This window comes from Mustela nivalis (genome assembly GCF_964662115.1).
Source record: "Mustela nivalis genome assembly, chromosome: 15".
Classification (NCBI taxonomy): domain Eukaryota; kingdom Metazoa; phylum Chordata; class Mammalia; order Carnivora; family Mustelidae; genus Mustela; species Mustela nivalis.
In genome coordinates, this window is record NC_139034.1 from 14,675,558 (window position 1) to 14,702,280 (window position 26,723).

Sequence of the window (26,723 nt, forward strand, 5' to 3'; positions counted from 1 at the left end):
CCCCTCCCTTCCTCAGTTTGTTTCTCAGAGTCCACAGTCTCTTATGGTTCAGCACCCCCTCTGATTTCTTTCAATTCACTTTTCCTTTCCTTCTCCTAATGTCCTCCATGCTATTCCTTATGCTCCACAGGTAAGTGAAACCATATGATGTCCATTCTTACCACTGCTGTTCAGCATAATACTGGAAGTCTTAGTCTCAGCCATCAGGCAACAAGAAGAAATAAAAGACATCCAAATTGGCAAAGAAAAACTCACACTTTCAGTCTTCACAGATGACATGATACTCTATGTAGAAAACCCAAAAGGCTCCTCTAAAAAAATTGCTGGAACTGATATAATAATCCAGCAAAGTCGCAGGATATAAAACCAATGCACAAAAGTCTGTTGCATTTCTTTACACCAATAATGAATCAACAGAAAGAGAAATTAAGTAATCAATTCCATTTACAATTATACCAAAAACCATAAGATACCTAGGAATAAACCTAACCAAAGAGGTGAAAGATCTATACTCTGAAAATTATAGAACACTTATGAAAGAATTGAGGAAGACACAACAAAATGGAAAAACATCCCATGCTCATGGATTGAAAGAAAAAATATTGTTGGGGCACCTGGATAGCTCAGTGGGTTAAAGCCTCTACCTTCAGCTCAGGTCATGATCCCAGGGTCCTGGGATAGAGCCCCACTCAGTAGGAAGCCTGCTTCCTCCTCCTCCTCTCTCTGCCTCCCTGTCTGCCTACTTGTGATCTCTATCTGTCAAATAAATAAAAAAAATCTTAAAAAAATATTGTTAAAATGTCTATACTACCTGAAGAAGTCTACACATTCACTGCAATCCTTATCAAAATAACACCAGCATTTTTTCACAGAGCTGGAACAAACAACTCTAAAATTTGTACAGAAACAGAAAAGATCCCAAATAGTCAAAGTAGTGTTGAAAAAGAAAACCAACCTGGAGGCATCACGATCCCTGACTTCAAGCTTTATTACAAAGCTGTCATCATCAAGTCAGTATGGTACTGACATAAAAACAGACTCATAGATCAGTGGAACAGAGTAGAGAGCCCAGAAATGGACCTTCAACTCAATGGTCAACTAATCTTCAACAAAGTAGGAAACACCCCAGGGGAAAAAAGAGTCCCTTCAACAGATGATGTTGGGAAAACTGGACAGCAGCATGCAGAAGAATAAAACTGGACCACATTCTTACACCATACACAAAAATAAATTCAAAATGGATGAAAGAGCGAAATGTGAGACAGGATTCCATCAAAATCCTATAGGAGAACACAGACAGCAACCTCTTTGATCTAAGCCACAGCAACTTCTTACAAGACACATCACTGGAGGCAAAGGAAATGAAAGCAGAAATGAATTTTTGGGACTTCGTCAAGATAAAAACCTTCTGCACAGCAAAGGAAATAATCAACAAAACTAAAAGGCAACTTACCAAATGGGAGAAGATATTTGCAAATGATATATCAGACAAAAAGCTAATATCCAAAATCTATAAAGAACTCGTCAAACTCAACATCCAAAAAACAAAAAAATTCAGTCAAGAAAGTGGTAGAAGATATGAACATTTTTCCAAAGAAGATATACAAATGGCTGAGACACACAAAAAAATGCTCAACATCACTCATCAGCAGGAAAATACAAATCAAAACCACAATGAGATACCACCTCACACAGGTCAGAATGGCTAAAATTAACAACTCAGAAAACAACAGATATTGGTGAGGATGTGGAGAAAGGGGAACCCTCTTACGCTGTTGGTGGGAATGCAAACTGGTGTAGCCACACTGGAAAACAGTATGGGGTTTCCTCAAAAAATTAAAAGTAGAGCTACCCTATGCCCCAGCAATTGCTCTCCTGGGTATTTATCCAAAGGATACAAAAATAGTGATTCAAGGAGACACATGCTCCTCAATGTTTATAGCAACCATTACCCCAATAGCTAAAATATGGAAATAGCCCAGATGTCCATTGACAGATGAATGGATAAAGAAGATGTGGTATATATATACAATGGAATACTACTCAGCCAGAAAAAGAATGGAATCTTGTTATTTACAATGACACGGGTGGAACTAGCATGTATAATGCTAAGTGAAATAAGTCAGAGAAAGACAAATACCATATAATTTCACTCATATGCAGAATTTAAGAAACAAAACAGATGAATATAGGGGAAAGGAAGGAAAAATAAAATAAGATAAAAACAGGGCTGGAGGAAACCATAAGAGATGCTTTTAAAAAATCTTATTTATTTGTTTGAGAGAGAGAACACAAGCATGAGTCGGGGGGGAGGGGCAGAGGGAGTGGGAGAGGGACAAGCAGACTCCCCACTCAGTGGGGAACCCAACTCGGGGCTTGATCCCAGGACTCTGAGATCATGACCTGAGCTGAAGCTTAACTGACGGAGCCATGCAGGCTCCCCAGAGACTCTTAACTCTGGGGAAGAAACTGAGGGTTGCTGGGGGGGTTGGACATGGGTGGTAGGGTGGGATAATTGGTGACAGGCATCAAGGAGGGCACTTGAAGTCATGAGCACTGGAGTTATATGCAACTAATGAATCACGAAATTCTACCTCTGAAACTAATAATACTCTATATGTTAACTAACTTGAATTTAAATAAAATAAAAATAAAAGTAAAAGAATCATAACTAAATTTCAAAAGAACAAAAAAATGTGTCTAACTAGTAACTTTAATAAACCATTGCTATTTAAAAAAAAGAAAAAATAGCTAGTTATCAAGCTAAAAAAGGACTTAATATTTATCGTAAACAGAAATAGTAGAGATTATTTAACCATGGTACACTACTTGTAGAAATTAATAGCTGAAATATTTTTTAAATTATTTATTTATTTATTTATTTATTTACTTATTTATTTGACAGACAGAGATCACAAGTAGGCAGAGAGGCAGGCAGAGAGGAAGAGGAGGAAGCAGGCTCCCCACTTGAGTAGAGAGCCCTATGCGGGGGCTCGATCCCAGGACCCTGAGATCATGACCTGAGCCGAAGGCAGAGGCTTTAACCCACTGAGCCACCCAGGCGTCCCCTAGCTGAAATATTTTAAAAAAATATTCCAGCAAAAGAAAAGTTTTAAAAATTTGTTAAGCAACACTTAGATCAAGTTAAAAGCAAATAAAAAATATCAGAATATCCAGAAAAAAAAACAAAAAATGAAATTGGATATAGTTAAGTAAAGTTTAAATTTTAAATATGAAAAGAGAACAATAACAAAAAAGTATCTCAAAAGGAAACAGATTAACATACATATTAAATTTATATTACTAATTTATTTTACTTACTAATTTAAGTAAGATTTGTTTTATTTAATAAGTTTTCATCTGGGGAAGTTCAAAAAAAGAAAAAGAAAAGTGTTATTTTGGATTTACTCACATAGTTCTCATTTCTGGTGCTTTTTGTTCCTTTATGCAGATCCAGATTTCCATCTGGTATCATTTTTCTTCTACCTAAAGAATTTTCTTTGTCTTTCTTGGTGGTGGATCTTTCCTGGTGGTGGAATCTTTCTGTTTTTGTTTACCTTAATTTCTCATAAGTACTGTCACTTTGTTCAGAATTCAGGTTAGCCTCCCCCCGTCCCGAACTATTTAAAGATGTTTTGCTGTCTCCTGGTTTGAATGGTGTCCAGTGAAAACACACTGCTATCCTTATCACTGTTTCTCTGTTCATAATTGTCTTTTTCTACTCTGGCTCTTCTGAAGCTGTTCTCTTAATCACTGATTTGAGCAATGTGATTACATTACCCCTTGGTATCTTCTTTTTCTTGGTTTTGTGTTTGAGGTTTGTTGTGATTCTTAGAGCTGGAATATACAGTTTTCACAAAATTTGAAAATTGTTGCCCATCATTTCTTCAGAAATGTTCAGGCCTACGCCCTCTTCAGGGACTCTAGTTGTACAAACTTTAGGCCACTTGAAGTTGACCACAGCTTCTGTCCAAAGATAACAGTGTTCATTTATTTTTAAGGTTTTATTAATTTATTTATTTGAGAGAGAGAGAAACCCAGAGAAAGAGAGAGAGCATGAGCCAGGGGAAGGGGGAGAGAGAGAGGGAGAAGCCAGCTTCCTGCTGAGCAGGGAGCCTGATACGGAACTCAATCCCAGGACCCTGGGATCTCCACTTGAGCTGAAGGCAGATCTTTAACTGACAGGCACTCCAATACTGTTCATTTCTTTCAGTCATTTTTCTCTGTGTGTTTCATTTTGGAGAGTTTTTCTTATGGTATACTTGCTAATTTTCCTTTCCTTCTTCTTTTTGGAAATAATAACACCTATTTGTTTCTTCTACTGGTCACAGTTCTGTAGATTAGATACCCAGATCTGGTGTGGGTGGGTTTTCTGTTGAGAGTATCACAAGGGTGAAATCATGATGTCATTTGGGCTAAGTTCTTGACTGGAGGCTCGAGGGAAAAAATCCACTCTCAAATGCATTTGGGTTATTGATAGAACCACTTCATGACAGTTGAAGGACGGAGGTGTCTGCCTCCTTGCTGGCTGTCAGCTTGGGACCATTTTCAGCTCACAGGGCCCCTGACAGCCACTATTCTACTTTCTGTTTAGTGGATTTGTTTATTCTAGACATTACATAAACATTGAGTTGTGTAGCATGGAGCCTTTTATGTTGATTTCTTTGATGTTGCATAATGTTTTTGAGGTTCATTCATGTCAAAGCACGAATCAGTATTTTATTCCTGGTTTGGGATGAATAACATTCCATTACGGAGGTATATCACATTTGGTTTACATTCATCAATGGATGGACATTGGGGCGGTGTCCAGTTTGGAGCTACTCTGAGTAATGCTGCTTTGAACATTCATGTTAAAACCTTTCCTTATGTCATGTCTACATCTACTCTTAATCCCATTCTGTGTATTTTTCATCTTAGATATTTGAGCTTTCAATCTCTAGAATTTTTATTTAGGCCTTTTAAAAAAAATCTAGTTTGTCTGTACTTGACATATTCAGCAGTTCTGCTAGCTTCACGAACATATGGAATGTAGTTACAAATAACTGTTAATCATCTGTGTCATTTCTTGTGGGCTTCAATTGATCACATCTCTCCTTATTATGGGTTATATATCCCTGCTTATTTGCATGCCTGAGAATTCTTTGAGATGCCAGACATTCTAAAATTTTCCTTGTTGGCTAGTAGATTTTTTTATATTCCTGTAACTATTCTTAAGCTTTTATTCTTAAATAAAACTATGTTACTTGGAAGGAGTTTTGTTAGGCAGGTTAACGAGGGATCAATCCAGAGCTAATTTTACCAACTACCAAGTCAAGACCCTTCTAGGTGTTCAACCTATTGCTCATGAATTATGAGGTTTTCCACTCTGGCTGATGAAAACAGAAACAGATTCTGGACCACCATGAGGTCACAGGAATTATTCCCTGTAGTCCTTTGTGAAATTTTTTTCCCCTGGCCTTGGATACTTCCTTCTCAGTCATGCCCTTGTCCGAAAACTCAAGGGGAGCTTCTGCACATGTCCACAGTGCTCTCTCAGTGTTGATGTTCTCCCTGCCATACTGCCTTGTCACCTCTGTACCTTCGGCTCCGTGAGCCCTCCACTCCACATTTTCTCAAGTTAGGGAAACCACAAGGTCCCAGCCTCATTCCCCGGTCTTGAAAGTCACTCCAGGAAATTGGCTGATCATCTCCTTTGCTTTCCAGCTCAGGGATCCCTGTGCTTCATTGCCTAATGTTGATACCTTGAAAACCACGGTCTTATCTATTTTGACTGAGGGGGCTTTTGGGGGTTAATTTCAGATCAGAGGCTAAGTTTGATCCTTCTCACTCCATCTTGGCAAAAAGCAGTTCTCTATTTTAATATAAAATTTTAGCAATGTTATAATACTATTAAAGCATGATTTTTAACCCTTGGAGAAACACTCACATTTACCATGATATTTGTACTTCTTATAAATAATAAGAAATTTCCTGAAAATGAGAATATTTTTATGTCAATTTTTATTTTGCCTGGAGAGTGGATGATAGTGACAAAGTTTTCATAGTTGGCTTTGGAAACCCTGATTATAACTTCCTGGGTTTTTTTTAAGTCCATTTATACATCAGTATAGCAAAGAATCTACGCCTTCAGTGGAAAGGGAAATGAGAAAGTCTCCTTTCTAGAGCATTACTGGTTGATACCCATTTTAGTCATTCCTGCCCTCACTCATGCTCAGGACTGGCTGGAAGGAATTTTCCTACCCTCGCGCCATTTGCTGCCCACCTCCCCCACCACTCGCCAACCTCAGGGAAACAAATGTCAGAACTAGATGGAAAAATAGTGTCCTACCTGGCAAAATTTTCCGGAATAAATTTAGATCCATTTAAGAAAAATAAAGCCTGTCCAAGACCATGAAGAACTGGGCACCTGTGCTTCCTAAGAGGTCCGCTGGTGCCGGTTTGCAAGAATCAGATTTCCTTTCTGCTAGGACATTGGCGAAACTCATGAAGTGCTTTTTCCTTAAGCCAGGAAGTTATCTATCCAAGTTGCGTCCTATCATTCTTATTTACAAGGGTTAAGGTCAAGGGCCTTCTCAGATGTTGTAAATAGGCAGATTCCAGTGCTGCCTGTTTGTTTACCATGTCAGTTAAGCCTCCAGCTTTAAGATTAAACCACATTTTTCCATCCATTAGAATCCTCTAGATAGTGAGCGGGTGGCTGCGGATGAATTTTTAATATTCTCTTTCCATTTTCAAGGGCTGCGTTCTCCCCAGTGCTCTGCCTTTGCACGCAAACAGCTTGCATTCACCTTTGTGAGAATTTAAGGTTACTGGCTTTTTCCTCTGAGCTACCAGTTGTTGCTGGGATCATCACAGATTCTATCTGCCCCTAATCAGAGTTATACAGCCAGTAGCATCTCTGAAGAGGAGTTGGGATTGGGGGGAGATTGAGATAACAGGAGGATGTTCTGGATTTAGAGTATGCCCCAAACCTGTGAGATCTGTCAGAGATGACAGCAGTGTGCTGACGTGGGAAAAGCCGAGGGCATGGAGTTAGAAATAGGGAATCCAGACTCAGCAGGGTCCCCTCTGACCATGGATGACTTCAGGTCAGGGATGGGGCCTCATTGCTGTGCCCTCCCCCTGGAGCTTACTACACAGGTCATCCACAGAGTAGGTGCTTAATAAAAGCAGTCCAATATTTTGCTTCCCCACAAAACACAGACATGAAGTGTGCATATGAAATCAGCTCTCATTTGTAGGTCGTGGCAAGACACTGGTCTAGGTGTTTCTGTTCACATAGTTCATGTCAAAGAGTTGCTAAGGGGATAAGCCTCATGAAGAGTTAGGAAGACTACCAGAACCAGTCAGTAAAAAACGGGTTATTTCTAATCTTTTTCACTTCATTTAAAGACTCCAAAACCATCAATAAGCCTTATTTGGAAGGTCTATATTCATTAAATCAGCTTCCTTGTTCAACTGAGTGGAAATCAGAAGACTATTGTAGGAGACCAATTCTTGGGAAAGAGACCAAACACCTGGGAATAGGCTCTGTCTGACTGTGAGAGGTCAGGGGCGTGCCTTCAAAACTTCGAAACTTCAGCCACCCTGGAAGTAATATAAACACTGCAAGGAACCGAAGGAGATGATAACAAAACCTTCCAGCACCTGAAGTGTGCTCAGGTGGCACAGCATATCCTTCAGTTAAAGCATTTCATTGGCTCTTCCAGAGACACATGCATGGCTGTAGGAGGTCAAAAGTAAGGCACCATCCGCACATCCCATCACAGGGCCAAGCATGTGCTCCATGAACTCCATGGCGCCACTGCCCTCTGCAAGTTTTCTGTCATGTTCCCTTAACTAAGCCTCACTTCCAAAGCCAATTGGCATCTTAGCTCCATTATGTGCTGGCTTTTAGGAGAAGACAGTAGAAACAAACAAAATTCTCCTTAATCTTTAGTGAAACAGGTGAAGCTGGCTGTGTGTCAGTCATTTTTCTTTCAACATAAGTTCTCTGTCTCCAAGATGGTCGATGAGGCCATGCAGCTGTCCTCACGTACTGTCCTGGGAACAGTATGACATGTGGGTGGACAGGAAAGTAAGTGACAGAACAATACTTCAGGGAGTTAACTATAGAAGTACTTAACACACATTGACAGCACAAGGAAGAATAATGGTTCTGGCGAGGCCCCAGAATGCGCTACTGGCAATGAAATGATTATTGGTTCTAGACAGACTTCTCGTCATCTAGAAAATGGCAGGACCCTTTTCAGTTAAAGCTACAGATGACTCCACAACCAACCTTGTGTCTCTGGGTTTCCTTCCAATAAGACTTAGCGCCGGGGCCTGAGTCTTAGTCTGTGCTGTTGGCGGCCAATGTGTTGCTGGCCAGGAGTCCCTAACAAAGATTTGTTTCACAAGGTGTCAGAAAGCTGCAAATCTTACACTTGGTATGTTGATACCAAAAGCTGATGTTCTCAGGAGAACATCTGTCTTGGCTCATTTGGTGGCCCCATGAGTAGAATGTGGACTGAGTGTACTGGCGTTCAGTAGAACACAGGACTTTTGAATGTGGGAATTAAAGCAATATCACAATAATACTGGTATCAGTGAACACCAAGAATAGGGTTCACCAAATCCTTCTGTATGTTGTCCATTCATCACTGAATATCGTTGCTAACCCAATACTAATGATAATGATGAAAAGAATAGTAATAATAATAATAACAGGATAAAAATCTGACAGCCAAAACCACACAAAATGAGTGCTTACAATATGCACAAATTCAGAGATGATTTTATACGCTGTAGATTGCAATTAGCTGTAATTCACTGAGCTAGAAGTATCTTTCATTATCTCTTTTAGATTTCTAAAAGATATGCCTTCTATTACACATGTATAAGATACATATTATGGTGTAGGGCACCTGGTACCCCAACACATTAATTAAAACACTGGAGTGTTTTATAAAATCAGCTCCACCAGTAACCTGGAAAACAGTAATCATGAAAATATCTACCTTGGGTCTTAGGCTATGTCTTTGAGTTTAATGCAGGCAGCAGTAAAACCTCTCACATTTCATTGATAAGTATTTTTCTTTTGTTATCAATATTGAGGATATCAGGATGGAGCACATATTAAAATTCATTTGCCTGCAACATGCAAGTGAATTTTCTGGATTATTATGTATTCCACTGGCATAAAGATCATTTTAAAGAGGCATTAATTTCACATTCTACTACTTCATTAAGCCATAATAATTGAAGATATGCCATACGTGAGCTTGCTTTTTACAATCTCTGATGATTTCTTAAGAAGAGGAAGATTTAATTAAAATTAGCACAGTTGCCATTAAATTAACAATCAGAAGAAGTGTTTAGATCAGTTAACCATTTTTTGCCCTTAAAAGATAAGGGCACTTAGGTGTTCAATAGATTAAGCCTGCTACCCTTGTCTCTCAGTAGATCGGGTACCCAAGTGACCATTGTCTGATTTATTTTCTGCGTTACTCCTGATATTTTGGAGGGACTGGAGAGACAAAAGAACTTTTGAAATATTAAAGTTTGTCTATGACTGTGTGCTCAGTGACCACATCATGTTCTCTACTTGAGGAAAGGAAGGAATGTTCTTGGGGAATAGAGGTCCTCCGTCCCCCACCGAGGCTTTCTGTGGGTGCCAGGCTGGGTCTGAGCCTCACACCGGAAGCACGGGGGTTCTGAGAGAGACTCTCGCTCACCCCCCAAGTCTTTGACCATTTGACCTTTGCACTGCGTATCAGTGAGCTCTTCCTAGGGGCCTTGCTTTACCTGCCCCCCCAACCTTCCACCTAATTAATAGTCATTCTCCTTAAAACATCCCTTACCCTATCCCCAGCACTAGGTGGAGTTTCTGGTTCCTTCCTTTGTGGCCTCCCCACACCTACTGTTTTCCTGGCAGGAGGCAGACATCAGAGGACTTGTGGGCCGTGGGAAGGAAGGAGCACTTTGTTTTTACCTCAGTGGAGCACAACAGCAGGGAGGGGTACACACAGGTCAAGGATTGCTTTATTTATTTATTTTCCTTTTGACAAAAGGTTAAACCTTGTTTTTTTTTTTTTTTCTTTAATTAATTTATTTTTTTATTATGCTGTTAGTCACCATATAGTACTTATTCATAAAGATCATTCTGACTATGGTGCAGGGAAAGATGAGAAGAAGCAGGGCTTCCCAGTAGAAGGTGGAGGTTATAGGGGCTTGGACTGGACCTTTAGCCCTGGGGTGGCGTGAGTGAACACGTGGGGGGAATATCTTGGAGAACACTGAGGCTGTAGGAATTTAAAGTAGAAATCCCTAGGGCAGAGGTTATGAGAGGTATGGCTTGACTCATAACCAAGAGAGGGTCTGTAGAGCAATGCTAGCAAGCGAGGGAAGGGAGATGCGTGGGCATTACTCCTGGATGCCCAGTTCAAAGGTCGCTAGGTTCTAATTCGGACTTCAAGCTGGATTGACTGACTTATTTCCCATAGACATTTTTATAGAGTAATCCCCTTGAAGGAGAAAAGCAAAAAACCTCAAAAGTCCAAAGAACAGAAAACAAGAACTTGCCTCCGTCTCTCTAAGCAGACCTAGAAGAAATGCAGCGAGCTGGAAGGAAGCTGACCGTTTTGTCTGTTAATCTTTTCCTAAGTGTGAAACTCTGAGCTGAGAACCACATAAATGGAGGAAACTTTTGGAAGTCCATTTCTGTTTTTTCTTGTCAGTACCCAAATGACCAACCTTCTCAGCCACGTGCTCTGAATGAAACTTCTGTACCCAAGAGCTTTTGTCACATTTGGGATGAATGTTTTTTCACAAAGCAACTGTTTGTGGTTTTGTTTCTGTTTTTTCTCTACAGGATACCCCAAACAGAGGACTACCGCGCCCCGAAATGGGTTTTCCCCCAAGCCGGACCTGCAGAACCGCGAAGCTGAGCGACAGCTGGTCCAGAGGCTAAAGGAGAGGTGCCAGCAGCAGGCCCGGCAGCTGGGCTTCGTGCAGGGGGAGCTGCGGAGAGCCGTGTGTGGCTTCCAGGCGCTTGCCGTGTCCACTCAGTATTTCTCCAGAAAGGTGAGACCATGTTCGGGGAATGTCGAGGGGCTTTTTGCTGGAGAAGAGGGTGGTGATGGTGGTAGTTGGGGGGGGGGGTGAAGGGGGGGAGTCTTAGTTTGGGTTTAGGGTTAGAGAGCGATCTGATTTTCAGAAGGTCATACAAATCTCCAGCAGCAGTATCTAACGTCCTGGAAGTCAAGTTTATATGTATGTGTGAGAGAAATCGGTCTGGGAAGAATGACTGAGTAACCGTGATTTCAAAAGGGAAAGTTTTGTAAAACAACAACAAAGAAGATATAAATGAATGTTTTGAAGGTGAGATCTTGGAAGAAAACAGAACATGAGATTGTCATTTTAGGGACGAAACGGCCAAATTCTAAAATTTCCTCACATTTCAAATAAAAGGGAGGCAGGACCACTGTGCTGTTCCACCATAGCTGTTGGAAGGAGATGGGATGTGCCAGGTCTGGGGGCATCGTGACAGAGGAGTTGGGGCCATGCTCACGGTGTTCACGGAGCAGCATGGGGTGGACGGCGCCCTCTCTGCTCTTTTGGTTTCTCTGAAAATGCAGAGATCTGGTTCCTTCTCAGCAGAGAAGTTGTCCAGAGGCTCCTGGAGCCATCCACACACTGAGTCTGTTATTAGCCATGATGTAGCTCAGCTTTCCCGTTAGTCGTTGTGGAACAGAGGTTAAGGGGAGCCTGGCGTCTGAAGGAATGCATTTGTGTTCCAGCAAGAAATAGCCAAGGCATGTTTGGGGGAGAAGATGAACATTTACCTTCGAGGTTTAAACATTATGAGTCAGCATGTTAAAAACCCATAAGGCATTCTGAGTTTCATATATGGACCTTCTGGTAACTATAAATGGGAAGAAGTAAAAATACTTTGCAAATGCTTGTCTCCAAATAAGAAAATGAGCTAGCTAAGTGTCTGGCTACTTTAAAGAAGAAAAGCAGAAGAATGTTAAATAGCCCTACATCCCTGGTGTTGTTTACCACCTGAACACTAAAGTATGGAGGACATCCTATGCACCCCCACCCACCCCTCCCAGTACAGAAGCCTGCCTTGCTGTGGTGGTTGTTTTCTGTTTCGCTTGAGACTTTCAGCAGAAAGACCCAGTTAGCAATTTGTTGGTGTAGTGAAAGACAAGAAGAACAGAATTCAGTCTTATCCATAGTTTCAGCCTTTTTCCCAACCACGATGTTCACAATGAATGACCACTTTGAATTGCATACCTTCCTTTCCGGCAGGTATATCATGGGTGTCAGCCTTGAAAAGCTCAGGTCACTCTACACCCAACCCTGTAAGAATTAAAATTACAGGCACATTTTGGAGGGGCCAAGGGCCTGACTTGCTATGGTTCATATTGAGCAGTTTTCTTATGAGAGAAAGAGAGGCCTATCTTCTGTTCTTTAGCTTGATATGTATTTTCCTCTGACTGTCACATCTTTAATAAAGAGAAAAGAATGAGGTTGTCCATCAAGGGTCAGTGATAACATTGATGTCATTACTCTGCTCTTCTGTTACTTCTACACTTGTCTTAACAAATCCTTTTTTAAAAAATTTTAATGCCACTATAATTAACACACAGTGTTACATTAGTTTCAGGTGTATAATATAATGATTCAACTCTTCCATACATCACCCAGTATTCATCATGTAACCAATCCTTGAGAGATGTTTCCATGGCTAGACATATCAACAGACATCGCTATAACATATTGGTAATACGTGCTGTGTTCCCAAGTTGGAACTTTTGGACCCCATTTATGGCATTATGGCAGAGAAGAGAGTTCCTGGGCAGAAATTAAGGGTTGGTTCCCCATAGTTAAGTAGTTCTATGACCCGGAATATTCCTTGTTGGCCCATGGACCAAGAGTTTTATTTCTCCACAGAATACACATGGCTCTTAAATCAGAGACCACAAAGGTCTAGCAGATGATTTGTAGGCATCGCCTTCAGACCTCCCTACTACTCGAGTTGCACTCAGCGTGACATTTCAGCAAGACGGATGGAAGACATGAATTTCATGTTCTTTTCAGTAAATCACAACCAGCAACCCCAGACAGGCCTCCCAAACGACCATGGCATTTCACCTCCCACACAGCGTCATGTGCTTTTCTGTCTTTCTGATCTCAAGTCTCTCCCCAGATAAACCCCAGAACTAAAAATGGGCGTGTTAAAAAAAAAAGTCTGTAATTGAACAGAAGTGGTTTCCACAGAGGCTGCCATGTGTCCTACATGGTTAAGATGGTTGATTTGAGAGTTTGCCCGGTGGTACCAGATTAGACCAGGAGGTGGGAGGTGGGGGTGGGAGCACCTAGGAAAACAGAAGCACACCTCCATAGCCAGCTTGAAAAGGCAGTATCTCTTTTCTTTTGTGGTTAGAAGGCTTAACCATGTGTCTTGGAAGTCTGCGCCTGTATTATTTCTATACCGTAGCAGATCTGTCTGTAAAGCATGGCATGGTAGAGAGGGCATGGGACCAGCAAGGAGTCAGCTCTCTCTTCGCCTCTGTCTACAGATGAGACCTTGAGCAAGTTACTGCCCCTCTCTGAGTCTCATCACATCACCAAAAGGAGTAATATCCTTGCCCTTGCTCCGGCTCCATTAGCTAAGTCCCCTCTGACTGGTCATCCTTGAGTCTATGTTTCCTTAACTTCAAATATGGTTAATAATGCTTCACAAGGTTATTGTGAGAATTTCATAAATGAATGAGTGAAGTTACTTCAAATAATTATTGAGCAAAACCTTCTTTTTGAGTATGAGGAAATCTGACAAGACTGTGCCCTCAAATATTTTACTCTCAGTTGAGATGAATAAGACCTAGACTAGACCTACAAAGCTCTTCTTCTTTTGCTATACTTGTGCATAAAGAGTTTGGCCTGGAGTGTACTTTAGGATGGAAATAATTTTCAAGTCTAGCTATTCAGCTGCTGCTCTGTATGTTTTTCCAGAATGTGCTGATACCAATAAGGAAGTATTGAGAGTAAGTCTCAGTGTATGTGAAGTCCCTAGAAAAAAGGAGATAGAAGCCTAGATAAGAATCTTCCATTCCGTCCCCATGCTTTACAGCTCCTGGCAGAGCAGCTGTGAAAATTGTCAGCTGGGAACAGCCTGAGCCCAGTGTCCAGGGATTCCAAGCTGCCACATTGAGGTGCTAACAGCAGCCTCAGGCTTGCTCTGGTTCCAGGCAGCTCCGCCCCTGCGGCAAGGCATCGTCCTCACCACAGGCCAGACAGATCTGCTGAAATCTGTGGTGCCAGACCTCCGGGTGGTGTAGTAATGAGCATCACTCTCGGACTCTGCACTTCTTAGGGTCAAGTTGAATGATTTTTATCTTTTTCTTGCTGCCTGGTTCCCGGGAATGCTACTCTTTAGCAGCCCCTGGTGGCCAATCCGGGAAATAATTCAGATGACGGTCCCTTGTTAAGTGGTGTGCCTTGCCACGTACCATCAGGTTTTATACAAGTTACATCTGAGGGTGCATTTATCTTATTTTTAGTAAGATTTATTATATTTTTCAGTATTTTTCACATTGAATTGCATCATTTTTATCTTTGGCTTTATAAATGTGATAGTAGATGATGGGTTTTAATAGTTTTTTTTAAATTTAGTATTAAATAGTTTAGGCATAAAAGAGTTGAAAACTAATGTCAAACATTTGTGTACTATATAAGCTTATAATAAAACTCATAATGCATCAGCCTTCTTTTTCCCCTGTACTATATATATATATATATATATATATATGTATATATATATATTGCTTTTACTGTTTGACCTTATATCAAACAACAATTTTAAATTCAAAAGAGTAGAAAGCACAACATCTGAACACCCATCATCTATATTTAATACATATTAACATTTTGCTATATTCACTATTCACTTCATCTTTGTTTCTGTTGTTAGTTAGGGTGTATATTTTTAAATATAGTTTATATATTTCAACTTCAGCATTTCAACTCACTTTTGTTGGTAGATTTTTATTAACGCTGTTTCTACCCTATGAATGTTTCCGTGGAGGATTCAACAAAGTAAAAGGCAGGGGCACCTGGGTGGCTCAGTTGTTAAACGTCTGCCTTTGGCTCAGGTGATGATCCTCGGGTCCTGTGATCGAGCCATGCATCCGACTCCCTGCTCAGCAGGTAGCCTGCCTCTCTCTCTTCCACTCCCCCTGCTTGTGTTCCCTCTCTTACTGTGTCTTTCTCTGTCAAATACATAAATCTTAAAAAAAAAAAAAAAAGTAAAAGGCAGAACTCCTTAAAAAGAATATCACTCCTGGTTATTGACCATCTCCAATGTCCTACACACTTTAGATATATTTGATATGTATATATATGTATACATAATATAGCATATTTTGTAAATATGACAATATATGTAATATGGTATACATAAGATACATAGGACATAAAAGTGCCTGGGTGGCTCAGTCAGTCAAGTGTCTGTCTTTGTGTCCCGGGATCAAGACCTGCATCAGGCTCCCTGCTCAGTGGAGAGTCTGCTTCTCCCTCTCCTCTTCCTCTGCCTGCCATTCCCCATACTTGTGGTCTTTTTCTCTCTCTGTCAAATAAATAAATAAAATCTTCTGAAAAAAAGATATAATATATAATTATATATAATATATTTATAATATTTATATTATTATATTATATAAATATTTATAACATTTATATAATTTATATAATATATATTATATAAATATTTATAATATTTATATTATTATAACCCTCACAACAACCCTGCCTGGTCTAGATATGACAGGTGAGGAAACTGAGCCTAGGGAGATTATGTAGCCCTTCCAAAGACCACATAATTAGGGGCCCCTGGGTGGCTCAGTTGTTAAGTGTCTGCCTTCAGCTTGGGTCATGATCCCAGGGTCCAGGGATCGGGCCCAGCATTGGGCTTCCTGCTCAGCAGGGAGCCTGTTTTTTCCTCTCCCACTCCCCCTACTTGTGTTCCCTCTCTCGCTGTGTGAAATGAATACATAAGATCTTTAAAAATAAATAAATAAATGAATGAATGAATAAATAAAGACCACATAATTAGAAAGGGATGGGAGCCACGATACCAGGACAGGTTGTTCCATATTCAACACCCATGTTTTTCCACAAGATTATGTGCTATCTCTTTCTCTCCCTCTCTTACCTTCAAGATGCCTTTATTGTAATTAAGGAGAAAAAACATAATTAGAAGAAACAGAAAGTGCCACAGTTACCACAAAGCTAACACTTATACAGGATGATACCAGAAAACTGTCTAAGGCAATATTTAACCTGTTGCCATAAAAAGGGGGTTATGTGCACAAGCGCAAGCCCAATTATTGTGAATGGGAAGGCCACTGTGAGTGGTCTAAGAAGCAGACTTGGAAGAGCCGGGATGGATACGGGTGGGATTCTAGATGGGTAAAGATAACGGAAGAGCATATGCATAAGGGGGAAGGGGACACTCAAAGTCTGTTGTCCTGCCTCTCTTTAAGCTCCTGGTATATTAATGATTTATGAATAGGGACCTAGGCACTCAGGAATCGTTTCCAAAATGCGGTAATTACTCTGTAACAGGTCAAAAGCTCCTCATCAGGAAGACCACCCAGATTCATCTTTATGCTCCAGAGCACCTGGCTTTGTTGTTTGGTCAGAGTAGGGTGTGGGCTAAGGGGAGGAGAAAAAGACGGGCAGAGAATCCCTCCGTAAAATAAATGCTTGCTGGCTTTGGCCATTTGCTACATTCAGATTTTAAAACCCCGGGATTTATCAGGATAAATGTCTGCCCTAGAGCTCCAAACACAGGGGAGAAGCCATTATATCCTCCAGCCAAAGGATTTTGTATTTTAGAGACTTTTCCATTGAGTGGAGCTCTCAGAGCTGAATCAGCATTGAAAGCAGTAAGCTCTTTGTTGCTCCCTAAATCCCCAAAAAACGACCATTTAAATATAGTGTTTGGTATCCCTCTCCTTACAGATAATGCTCTGTGATTATCTTCTCTTCCCTTAATTTTACCTTGACTAAAGAAGGTTTAGAGAGACTGCAAGCACTTCTGATGATCCTTCAGCACGTAACTAGTGGGATATGCTAGTAAATTAGTATATGGACGGTTCAGTGATAGCTGTTCTGGAAGAATGTTATGTGTCACCAAAGTAAATGTGGCTACAGTACTTTCCTGGGACAACAGTGAATATTTGCTTTTACTTTTATGGTTCTAGCCTAAGGAAATTCTTAGCACAGCCCCCAAACTTCAATATATTCCCAGTATCAAAAGGTAGAACTCCCAACCAAGCCAAGTAGCTCTTTGAAGTCATAAGAACCCCTGGCATAAGATGTCCATGATGGAAAACATCATGGTAGGTAGAAAATAAAATTTAAAATTGCAAAGTCTTCTCAGCTTTTTCGGAAGATACCCAGTACTGGTCCCTAATAAGAGCTTCACTGATAAAATCATAACTTTCATAATAAGGAAATAATAGCTTGCATTCCCAGCAACAATGTAAGAGGGCTCCCCTTTCTCACTGAGGGTTACAGAAGGAAGGGGGCTGGAGAGATGGGGCAACCAGCTAATGGGTATTAAGGAGGGCACGTGTTGTGATGAGCACTGGGTGTTATATCCAACTAATGAATTGTTGAACACTGCATCAAAAATAATGATGTACTATATCTTGGCTAACTGAACAGAATAAAAAGTAAATAAATAAATAAGGAAACAATAGATATTTGACTAAGGCAGAATTTGTTCCCATTCAGTTCATCTTTTATACTTTGTCATAAGTAGTTTCCTTTTTTAAATTAAATGATACCCCTTTCGAATACAGATGGATGCCAAGGGAGAAGAAAGATGAGTTTCATTTGCTGCTTTTGAAAGGAAGAAGTTTTCCCCAGTGCCTGGTCAGCAGTTGGTTAAAAGTGCTCTGTAGTAAAAGTGCATGCCTTTAAAATATGCTGAGATCCAGAATTTGGTGTCATTTTCCTCTAGGCCAGGGAGGCAGCAGAGTCAAGTGGAAATGGCACATCACAAGGCCATGCCACTCAACTGATCTAGACCCATGCCCTCTGACGGTCTCTGCTTCCGTGTCACTGGAAATTTATTTAAAAATAAATGAATTGCTATAAGCATCCCTCCAAGTAAAAGAAAGTCAAAGGAATGATAACTTTATTTTTTAAGGTTTTATTTATTTATTTGACAGAGACAGTGAGAGAGCAGGGGGAGCTGCAGGTGGAGCGAGAGGGAGAAGCAGGCTTCCCGTTGAGCAGGGAGCAGGGCTCAATCCCAGGACCCTGGGATCATGGCCTGAGCAGAAGGCAGGCTAGCTTAATGACTGAGCCACCCAGGCACCCTGGAATGATAACTTTAATGGAGCAATACTGGCTTTGGAGATGGGAGATATGGGTGCTTCAGCTCCAGACTCTTTCCTGTGAGAGAGGAGTTTGTTAACTTTTCTAAATCTCAGTTATTGTTAATTGTTTTGAGATTTGTTTATTTATTTACTTGGGAGAGAGAGAAAGCTGCCTAATGAGGCTGAGCCCTCTCCTTGCCTCCTTTTGACATCTGTCTTCTTCCTGAAAGGGGCAGGTGTCATGGTGGATTGTTCTGTGCCTTTCCACCAGGGGCAAGAGTGGGGAGCATGGACTTGCGTGAGACACCTGTTGCCTGCAGAGAGTAATGCTGAGAGCCTCCCTCTATGGCTCGCATTCTGCCTCTTCCTCAACCCACATACAGTCCAAATTATGTCCCATTACAAGGACACTTCCCTGTCCACCCTGACCATACTGTTTTACCTAACACCTCTTTGTTAAATGGAACATTTAAAAACTACGTGTCAGACCCTGACTTATTTTTTTTTTAAGATTTTATTTATTATTTATTTGACAGACAGAGATCACAAGTAGGCAGGCAGGGAGAGAGGGGGAAGCAGGCTCCCTGCTGAGCAGAGAGCCCAATGCAGGGCTCGATCCCAGGACCCTGAGATCATGACCCAAGCCAAAAGCAGAGGCTTTAACCCACTGAGCCACCCAGGCGCCCCCAGACCCTGACTTCTAATTCCCGAGGAGATACACTTGTTCAGATCATGATGTGTGGACGTCTTAGGGCACTAAGGGAGATGCAGGAAGGAGCTATTCCTCCAGCCAGGGTCACTGGGGTCCCTCAGAGAGGACAGATGCTTATGAGTGGCTTCCGACAGCAATAGGATTTCATCAGGTGGAGCTGGAGGGATCCCATGCTGCAGGTGGTACAGCCCTGGGAAAGGACAGGACAGTTCTATAGAGAGGGGAGAGTCTTTTGCCTAAAGTTTGGAGTTGGGACTGATGACATGCAGGAATGAGGCATAAGGGTTTGGGGACTTGAAAAGCAAAGTGAAGAGAGGGGACTCTCTTTGGAGAGTGTTTGAAGCTGAATTTTAGGAAGATCATTATGGTAATGGTATATGGGATGGACGGTAGAAAGAAAAATCCAGGCAAAGGAAACAATTAGGAGGCTCTGCTAGTATTGCTAATAATCCAGGCAAGAGGTGAGGAGGGACAGAATGAGGATCAGGGGTCTGGTGGGAAGGAGAGAGTAGAGGACCAAGAACGAAGGTGGTGAGCCAATTGGGGAGCTCGTTGAGGCTTGAATTAGGACAAGATGTTCTAGAGGATGAGTGATAAACCCTCCCCACCCCAACCCCAACAACACCCAAGCAAAAATCACAACACTGTGACATGGAAAGTGTTAAGAACTTTAGAGGTATTCTGTGTTTATAACTCAGAAATGTTTAAAGATGTCATGGGTTCTCTTTTAAGTGTCTTAGGAACTGCATACTCTGTATCCAGGAACTCTTAAGATCCAGCTCCAAAGGACCCTTAGGGATAGGCATTTTTTTCCCCAAAATATGCTTTTAACTCAAATATCACATGTCTCTTTGAGGTTCAGAAGAAGTTGTCTAGAGTCCCACTCCTCATTTCAGGAGCATCCTAGGTCTCTCTTATTCTCTTAGGAATTTCTGGTGGGAGGAGCTTCTATTTTTTATATAGTTAACTATGGTTCAGAATTTCTGCTTCTAAATTATTTCAATTAAGGATGACTGTCATTCTGTCTGTGCTAACTATGTTGCCTCCCTCCATGCCTGGTATAGCCCCTGCCCCCAACTCGGTTGATTTTCAAGATTCTTTCTGTTTTCTGATCCTGGAGTCTTCTTAGGGAGGTAAACATGGGTTTGGATATCAAGAGAGAAAAAAGAAGCTCTAGAAAACTTGGGATCCGTTTATATAGAAGCAACATAGAAAGAAATGAGAGTGACAAGAGAGTGTATACAGAGGGACAAAGACAACAGCGTTCCTGTGAGGGCCAGAGGGAAACAAAGAAAAGAGTGGTAAACACAGCAGAATCCCACCTCACAGAAGGCAAATGAGGGAGGAATTTGTACAAGGGGGAGAGTGATTTATAATACCAGGTACCAGACAGAGGATGAAAGTGATACAGAAGGAGTTTGACAGTTTCAGAGGAGAACCTGTGAACAGGCAAGGACAACCAGACTGTCCTGGTTTCTCCACAATCAGCTGGTTTCAGAGTTTGGGCTTTCTTCCTTAATACCTTGAAGCCAAGCACTTTACCCTGGGAGAAGTGGCAATGGTGACATCTACAGGCATTGTCTGGAAGTGAAAGTCTGTGCCCAGAGAGAAGAGCACATGCCAAACACTACTGTAAATTCCCGGAAATCTTACAAAAAGCAAGCGCTGCCCTCCTCCTGTTCACGAACACGTGAACTACAGACCCGTCTATTCCACAAGCTTCATTAAAACTGGGTCTGAAACTAAAAACACACAACCACTTTTATTTTTCATTTTATTCCTGACAATCAAATTACTGAGACTGCAAAACTAAAACAAATGTTGTACACTGCAAGCAGTTTGCCTATGAGATAATTCATAAAAGCAATTACATTTCACACAAACCCAAGAGTCAAATAGTCTGTATCTGTAATTTACTTCCTGGAGAGAGAAAGCCCACCACTTTTAATCTACCAGGAACAGAAAGAGAAACATTTGAAATTCAAAAGTGTTGAGACTTTATTACTTTACAGTGTTGTCTTGGAAACAGAGACTTATCACCATAAATACTGTCTGTACTAACACAATAGATAGGAGGTGATATAACTGCTCAAAGTATGTCCCCAATTTTGGTTTCAATTTAAATATATGTTTTTTTGAAAGAGAGAGAAAACGGGGAGGAGCAGAGGAAGAGGGAGACTCTCAAGTAGGCTCCATGCTGATCACAGAGCCTGATAAGAGGCTCAGTCTCAGCACCTTAAGATCATGACCTGAGCTGAAATCAAGAGTCAGATGCTTAACTGACTTTGCCCCTTGTTTCTGTTTAAAAGTAACACAGAGACAGAATGATATATTTATGTTATAAGCACAAAGGAGGCCCAAGAAAAGGGGGAGAGGAGAAAGAATAAATGCAATTAATAGAAAAGTACCTAGAAAAGCAAATGGAAAAGATGGTTAGATATTAATCCAAGTCTATCAATAACCACATCAAATATGAGTGGTCTAAACATACCAGTTAAAAGACAGAGATAGTGGGGCACCTGGGTGGTTCAGTTGGTTAAGAGTCTGACTCTTGATTTCAGCTCACATCATGATCTCACAGTTGTGAGATCGAGCCCCCCATCAGACTCCATGCTGGGTGTGGTGCCTTCTTAAGATTCTCTCTCTCCTGCTCATGCTCTCTCCCTCTAAAAAAAAATATGTGTGGGTATATATATATATAATATATTTTTTATTTTATATTTATATTTTTATATTAAATTTTATATATCCATATAAGTATAATATTATTATATAATATTATATTATTATAATTATATAATATTATGTTATTAATACTATTATATAATAGTAATATATTTTATATATTAAATTTTATATTTATTTTATATATTTTTATTATGTATTTTTATATATATATATGATGTTTTTAAACTTAAGTGTCCACAAGAAACCTAAATTTATTTATTATTTTTTTTTTCTGTTTGTGGATTTAATGGCAGGGGGCTAAGATGGGGTGCACCACTTGCTGTTTCTGCTTTTTCAATGGTGAGGGGGCCCCTGTAGGTGTGCTGAGGTGGGCAGGCCATGCAGTGCAGAGTTGGGGTAGTGGGCAGAGCTAGTGGGGCAGAAGGACTTTCAGGGGGTCCAAGAAACAGGGCATTGCTAGGCAGTATGGAGGTCCCTTCCAGCAGGTGACCAGGAATATTAAGTGGGGCTGAGGCTGGTATGAAAGCACTTGCCCTCTTCCCCCCACTTCTGAGGAGCTTGCTTGTAGCCAGCAGGAGTGTGGGGTGGCCACTGGCCCACTGAGGCTCACCCACTCACAAGAAACTCAATTTACATATAAAGACCCAGATTATAGGTAAAAGAATAGAGAAAGATATACCACGCTAACACTAATCAAAAGAAAGAGGGAATAGCTATACTAATTTGAGACTCAGACTTCAGAACAAGGAAGTTTATTGGCAATAAAGAGGGGCACTATAATGATGAAGGGGTCAATTCTCCAAAGACAAGGAAGGCATTAAGGTAGTTGTTGGTATTTTAGGCTGACTGTTTGGGTCTAGTAACTTTTGCATTCAGATAATGTTCACTTGTTGCAATCCTGAGAACCTTGTTGCTTTCATCTCAAAAATCTTCTATAAAGCTTTCAGGATTTGGGGGGGTGGGGGATAGGAATAATAAACATCAAATGTATCCTGGGTGCTGCTTGGACCTTTATATATCTTACATTGTTTCATTTAATTTTCACATTAACCTTCTAATGTAGATGTTTTGATGCCCATTTTATAGATAACTCAGCTTGCTTTGATCACATAACATTTTGTTTTTTATTTCATGCATCAAGTATTTAATACACACCTGGAAAGTCTCAGAATAAAGAAGGGGATATGATACAGGGTGTCGCCTCAAGAAAATCCCAGATATCCCAGGGCACTGGGGTGGCTCACTGGGTTAAGCCTCTGCCTTCAGCTCAGGTCATGGTCTGAGGTTCTGGAATTGAGCCCCATATTGGGCTCTCTGATCAGCAGGGAGCCTGCTTCCCACCCCCCCACCCCCCCCCCACGTACCTCTCTGCCTGCTTGTGATCTCTGTCAAATAAAAAAATAAAATCTTTTTTAAAAATCCCAGATATCCCACAGCAGAGTTTCAGAGCTCCTCATTTTGTTCTCTTAGCAGAAAGACAGGTGGGAGAGCTCAAGGGAGTATTCCTATTTTCCAGAAAAAGAAACAGAAAAAGAAGTTGTTTCTGGCCCAAGGTCTGATGGCCAGTAAGCAATAGAATTAAGGCCTCTTGCCTCCAATTTACGTGCTCTTTCCACTTTTTTAACCATGATATTTTATTGACAAAAACATCAAATTGATTTACCATGGTCAAAATAACACAGAAAGGCATTTTGCTGACCAGCATTACAATAAGAAGAAACCAGGTCGAACATTTAATGCAGCCCTTGCCTCTGACTAGGGCTGCATGGAAAGTGACAGTTCTCTCCAATACCACTGGGGTATTAACCCACAACCTTTTCTCAGGCAGAGGTGAGAGCATTTTTGCTTTGATTTTCCTTATCCCTGCATGTCTGGCAATGGCAACAGAACAAAATCTCAGGGAAAAATAGCATCTTGATTTCATGCTGGGATGTCACACTTCTGACAATCAATGAAGGACAGTGTTCAGTTGCTGCAATGATAAAACATGCTTCATTCAGTAATTTGGCACTGTGAATGAAGGAGCACTTGTACCTTACTGGTTTCTTATTGACCTAAATTAAGTAACAACTGTAGCTATACTGAGATTAACTGTGAGGTTGGCTATACTGAGATTAATTGTGAGGGTCGGGACTCTGCTCCACCCCTCGAGACATCCCATCCTTGGAAGACTTTCTGCCATGCCCAGGACAAGTCATGAAACAGATTCAGATGGCTACTTTTTTTTAAATATTTTATTTATTTATTTGACACAGAGAGATCAAAAGTAGGCAGAGCAGCAGGCAGAGAGAGAGGGGGAAGTAGGCTCCCCACCGAGCAGAGAACCCAATGCAGGGCTTGATCCCAGGACACTGAGCCGAAGGCAGAGGCTTAACCACTGAGCCACCCAGGTGCCCCAGATGGCTATTAAATAAGATCCATGAGATGCTATATTTCCCCCCAAAAGTAAAAACCTGAGCAATTTTTCAGACCTAAGATATTCAGAAATTTTTCTTTTATAAATGATCAGAATTTTTTTCTTATTCAGATCCTCATTTATATTTTGACAATAAGCAACCTTCAGAATGACCATTTCTTGTGTGAAAACACAATAGGAAGACTAAGAAAGTGATCCAAAAGATCCAAAATTGAGTTCTGGTTCTGAGCAAGATAGAGAACTCACATTCCAACCCATCTCTCCCACTGAATGCAGCTGTATGACCTGAACAGAATGCATGGAGTAACTATTTGAGAACTCTGAGAAGTAATATGTTCAGGTAGACTGGAAAGAAGACCAGAATTTGAAGTGTCACAGAACTAGTGTGAGTTTACAAGTTTTTCTCTCCAATATCTCCTGGACTACATTCAATGTAGTCTACCTGGAAATAGACTGGACGTGAGCAGAGGGGGCTTCAGGAAAAGTGAGAAAAAGAACTCCTAGTATTCAGGGAGAGTTAAGTAAATTATTCTTTCTTCATTTGCTCCTACCCCTTACCTACACATGGCCTGTGGTCATGACTGCAGCAGTGGTGGCAGCAGGAACCTGCCAAAGCCAGATCCTGAGGCTGGGGAGCTTTCCTCTCTGCTTGGAGGAGCTGTATTCCAAGAGGGTGAGGCAAATCCCCATTGCTTTTATTCCCTCTTTACACATCTGTCATTTAGCCACAGATATGAGCATAAGGTGAGAGGTACACAGCACAGTGGGATAATTAAAGTCCCAGTTTTCTGGATGCAGGATGAAAATGGGCAGCCCCAGAGAACTGGAAACAACTGAGGCATTGGGAAGATGAAGGAACTTGAGAAAATGACCCTTTAACATTGGTTTATAAACCCCTGGGCTGACCCCTGAGTTATGTATGTGTGAATCTCACCCTAATACCATACATAGACTTTGAGAACTGGATTCCAGGATAGGCCACTACACACCTGCCAGACTGGCCATTGTTTGTGCACATGTGAGGCAGATTCTAATGGCACTTCAAAGGCTTTGAACACTAAACTGGCACTAGAAGCACAACCCACAGAAGGCTGGATGAAACTAGTAGCCTGAACTCTTCTTGTTCAGTTGCCTACCATCAAGTCTCCATAGGATTCAAACAGGATCCAGAGTCATATATTATAATATTCAAAGTGCCCAAGACACCATCTAAAATCATTCAACTGGGGCGCCTGGGTGGCTCAGTGGGTTAAAGCCTCTGCCTTCGGCTCAGGTCATGATCCCAGGGTCCTGGGATCGAGCCCCACATCGGGCTCTCTGCTCAGCGGGAGCCTGCTTCCCCCTCTCTCTCTGCCTGCCTCTCTGCCTACTTGTGATTTCTGTCTGTCAAGAAAAATAAATAAAATAAAAATAAATAAAAATAAATAAAATCATTCAACATATAAAGAACCAGGAAAATGTCAACTTGTATGAGAAAAGTCAGCCAATAGGCAGGGTGATACAGATATTGAATTTATTTGTCAAAGACATTAAATTCAAACACTTTTTTAAATGCTCCAAGAAGTAAAGCCAAGTATGCATAAAATGAATTGAAAGATAGAAAGTCTTATCAAAGAAATAGAAGATATAAAGAAGAATCAAATGGAAATTTTAGAACTGAAAGATACAAGAACCAAAATAAAAAACTTGGTAGATAGAGAAGACAGTGGAAAAAGAGTCAGTGAAATTGTAGAACATTAGAAATCATCCAACATGAACAATAGAAAGAAAACAGGTTTTAAAAATGGACTCGGGGACCTGTGAGACAATATTAGAAGGCCTAGTATTTCTGTCATAGGAGTACCAGAGGAAGAGACAGAGTATGTGCAGAAAAAAAAATTTTGAAGAAATAATGGCCCAAATCACCCAAAATGGGGAAAGACATAAACCTACGGATTCAAGAAGCTCTGTAAACCTCAAACAGGTTCAAAGAAATCCATGCCCAGACATACCATAATCAAACTGCTGAAAATTAAAGACAAAGAAAAAAAATACTGAAAACAATCAGAGAAAAATTATTACCTGTAAGGAATTTCAAATTCCTTATTGAATATTACCTGTAAGGAACAGCAATTCAGATGACTGCAGACTTCTCATCACAAACCATGGAGGCCAGGTGACAGTGGAACATTTCATAATGTTGGAAGAAACAACCATCAACCGAGAATTCTGTAGCCAGGGAAGCTATCCTTTAGAAATAAGGTGAAAGAAAGACAGTCTTAGATGAAGGACACCTAAAGGAATTTTTTGTCTGCAGACCCAATCTAAAAGACCAGTCTCCAGACAGATGGGAAATGACACCCATCCAAGTTCCAGAAGGAATTAGAGCAATAGGAATGAGGAGCAACAGAAATAACAAATAGCTGGGTGTATACTTTTCCTATTGAGTTCTTTAAAACGTAGTAAAATCAGGGCACCTGGCTAGTTCAGCTGGTTAAGCACCTGCCTTTGGCTCAGCTCATGATCCCAAAATTTGAGAATCAAG

At 40.9% G+C, this 26,723-nt stretch overlaps 1 protein-coding gene across 3 annotated transcripts in view; it reads left to right on the forward strand.

Annotated features, from left to right (window-relative positions):
- The window catches only part of MTUS2 (microtubule associated scaffold protein 2), a 574,434-nt gene that overhangs the window by 424,104 nt on the left and 123,607 nt on the right, over positions 1-26,723 (forward strand). For all 3 annotated transcript variants that reach the window (XM_082700956.1, XM_082700954.1, XM_082700955.1), the window contains exon 8: positions 10,856-11,067. In XM_082700956.1, coding sequence (XP_082557082.1) covers positions 10,856-11,067 — 212 coding nt within the window. The remainder of the gene's footprint in view (positions 1-10,855; positions 11,068-26,723) is intronic.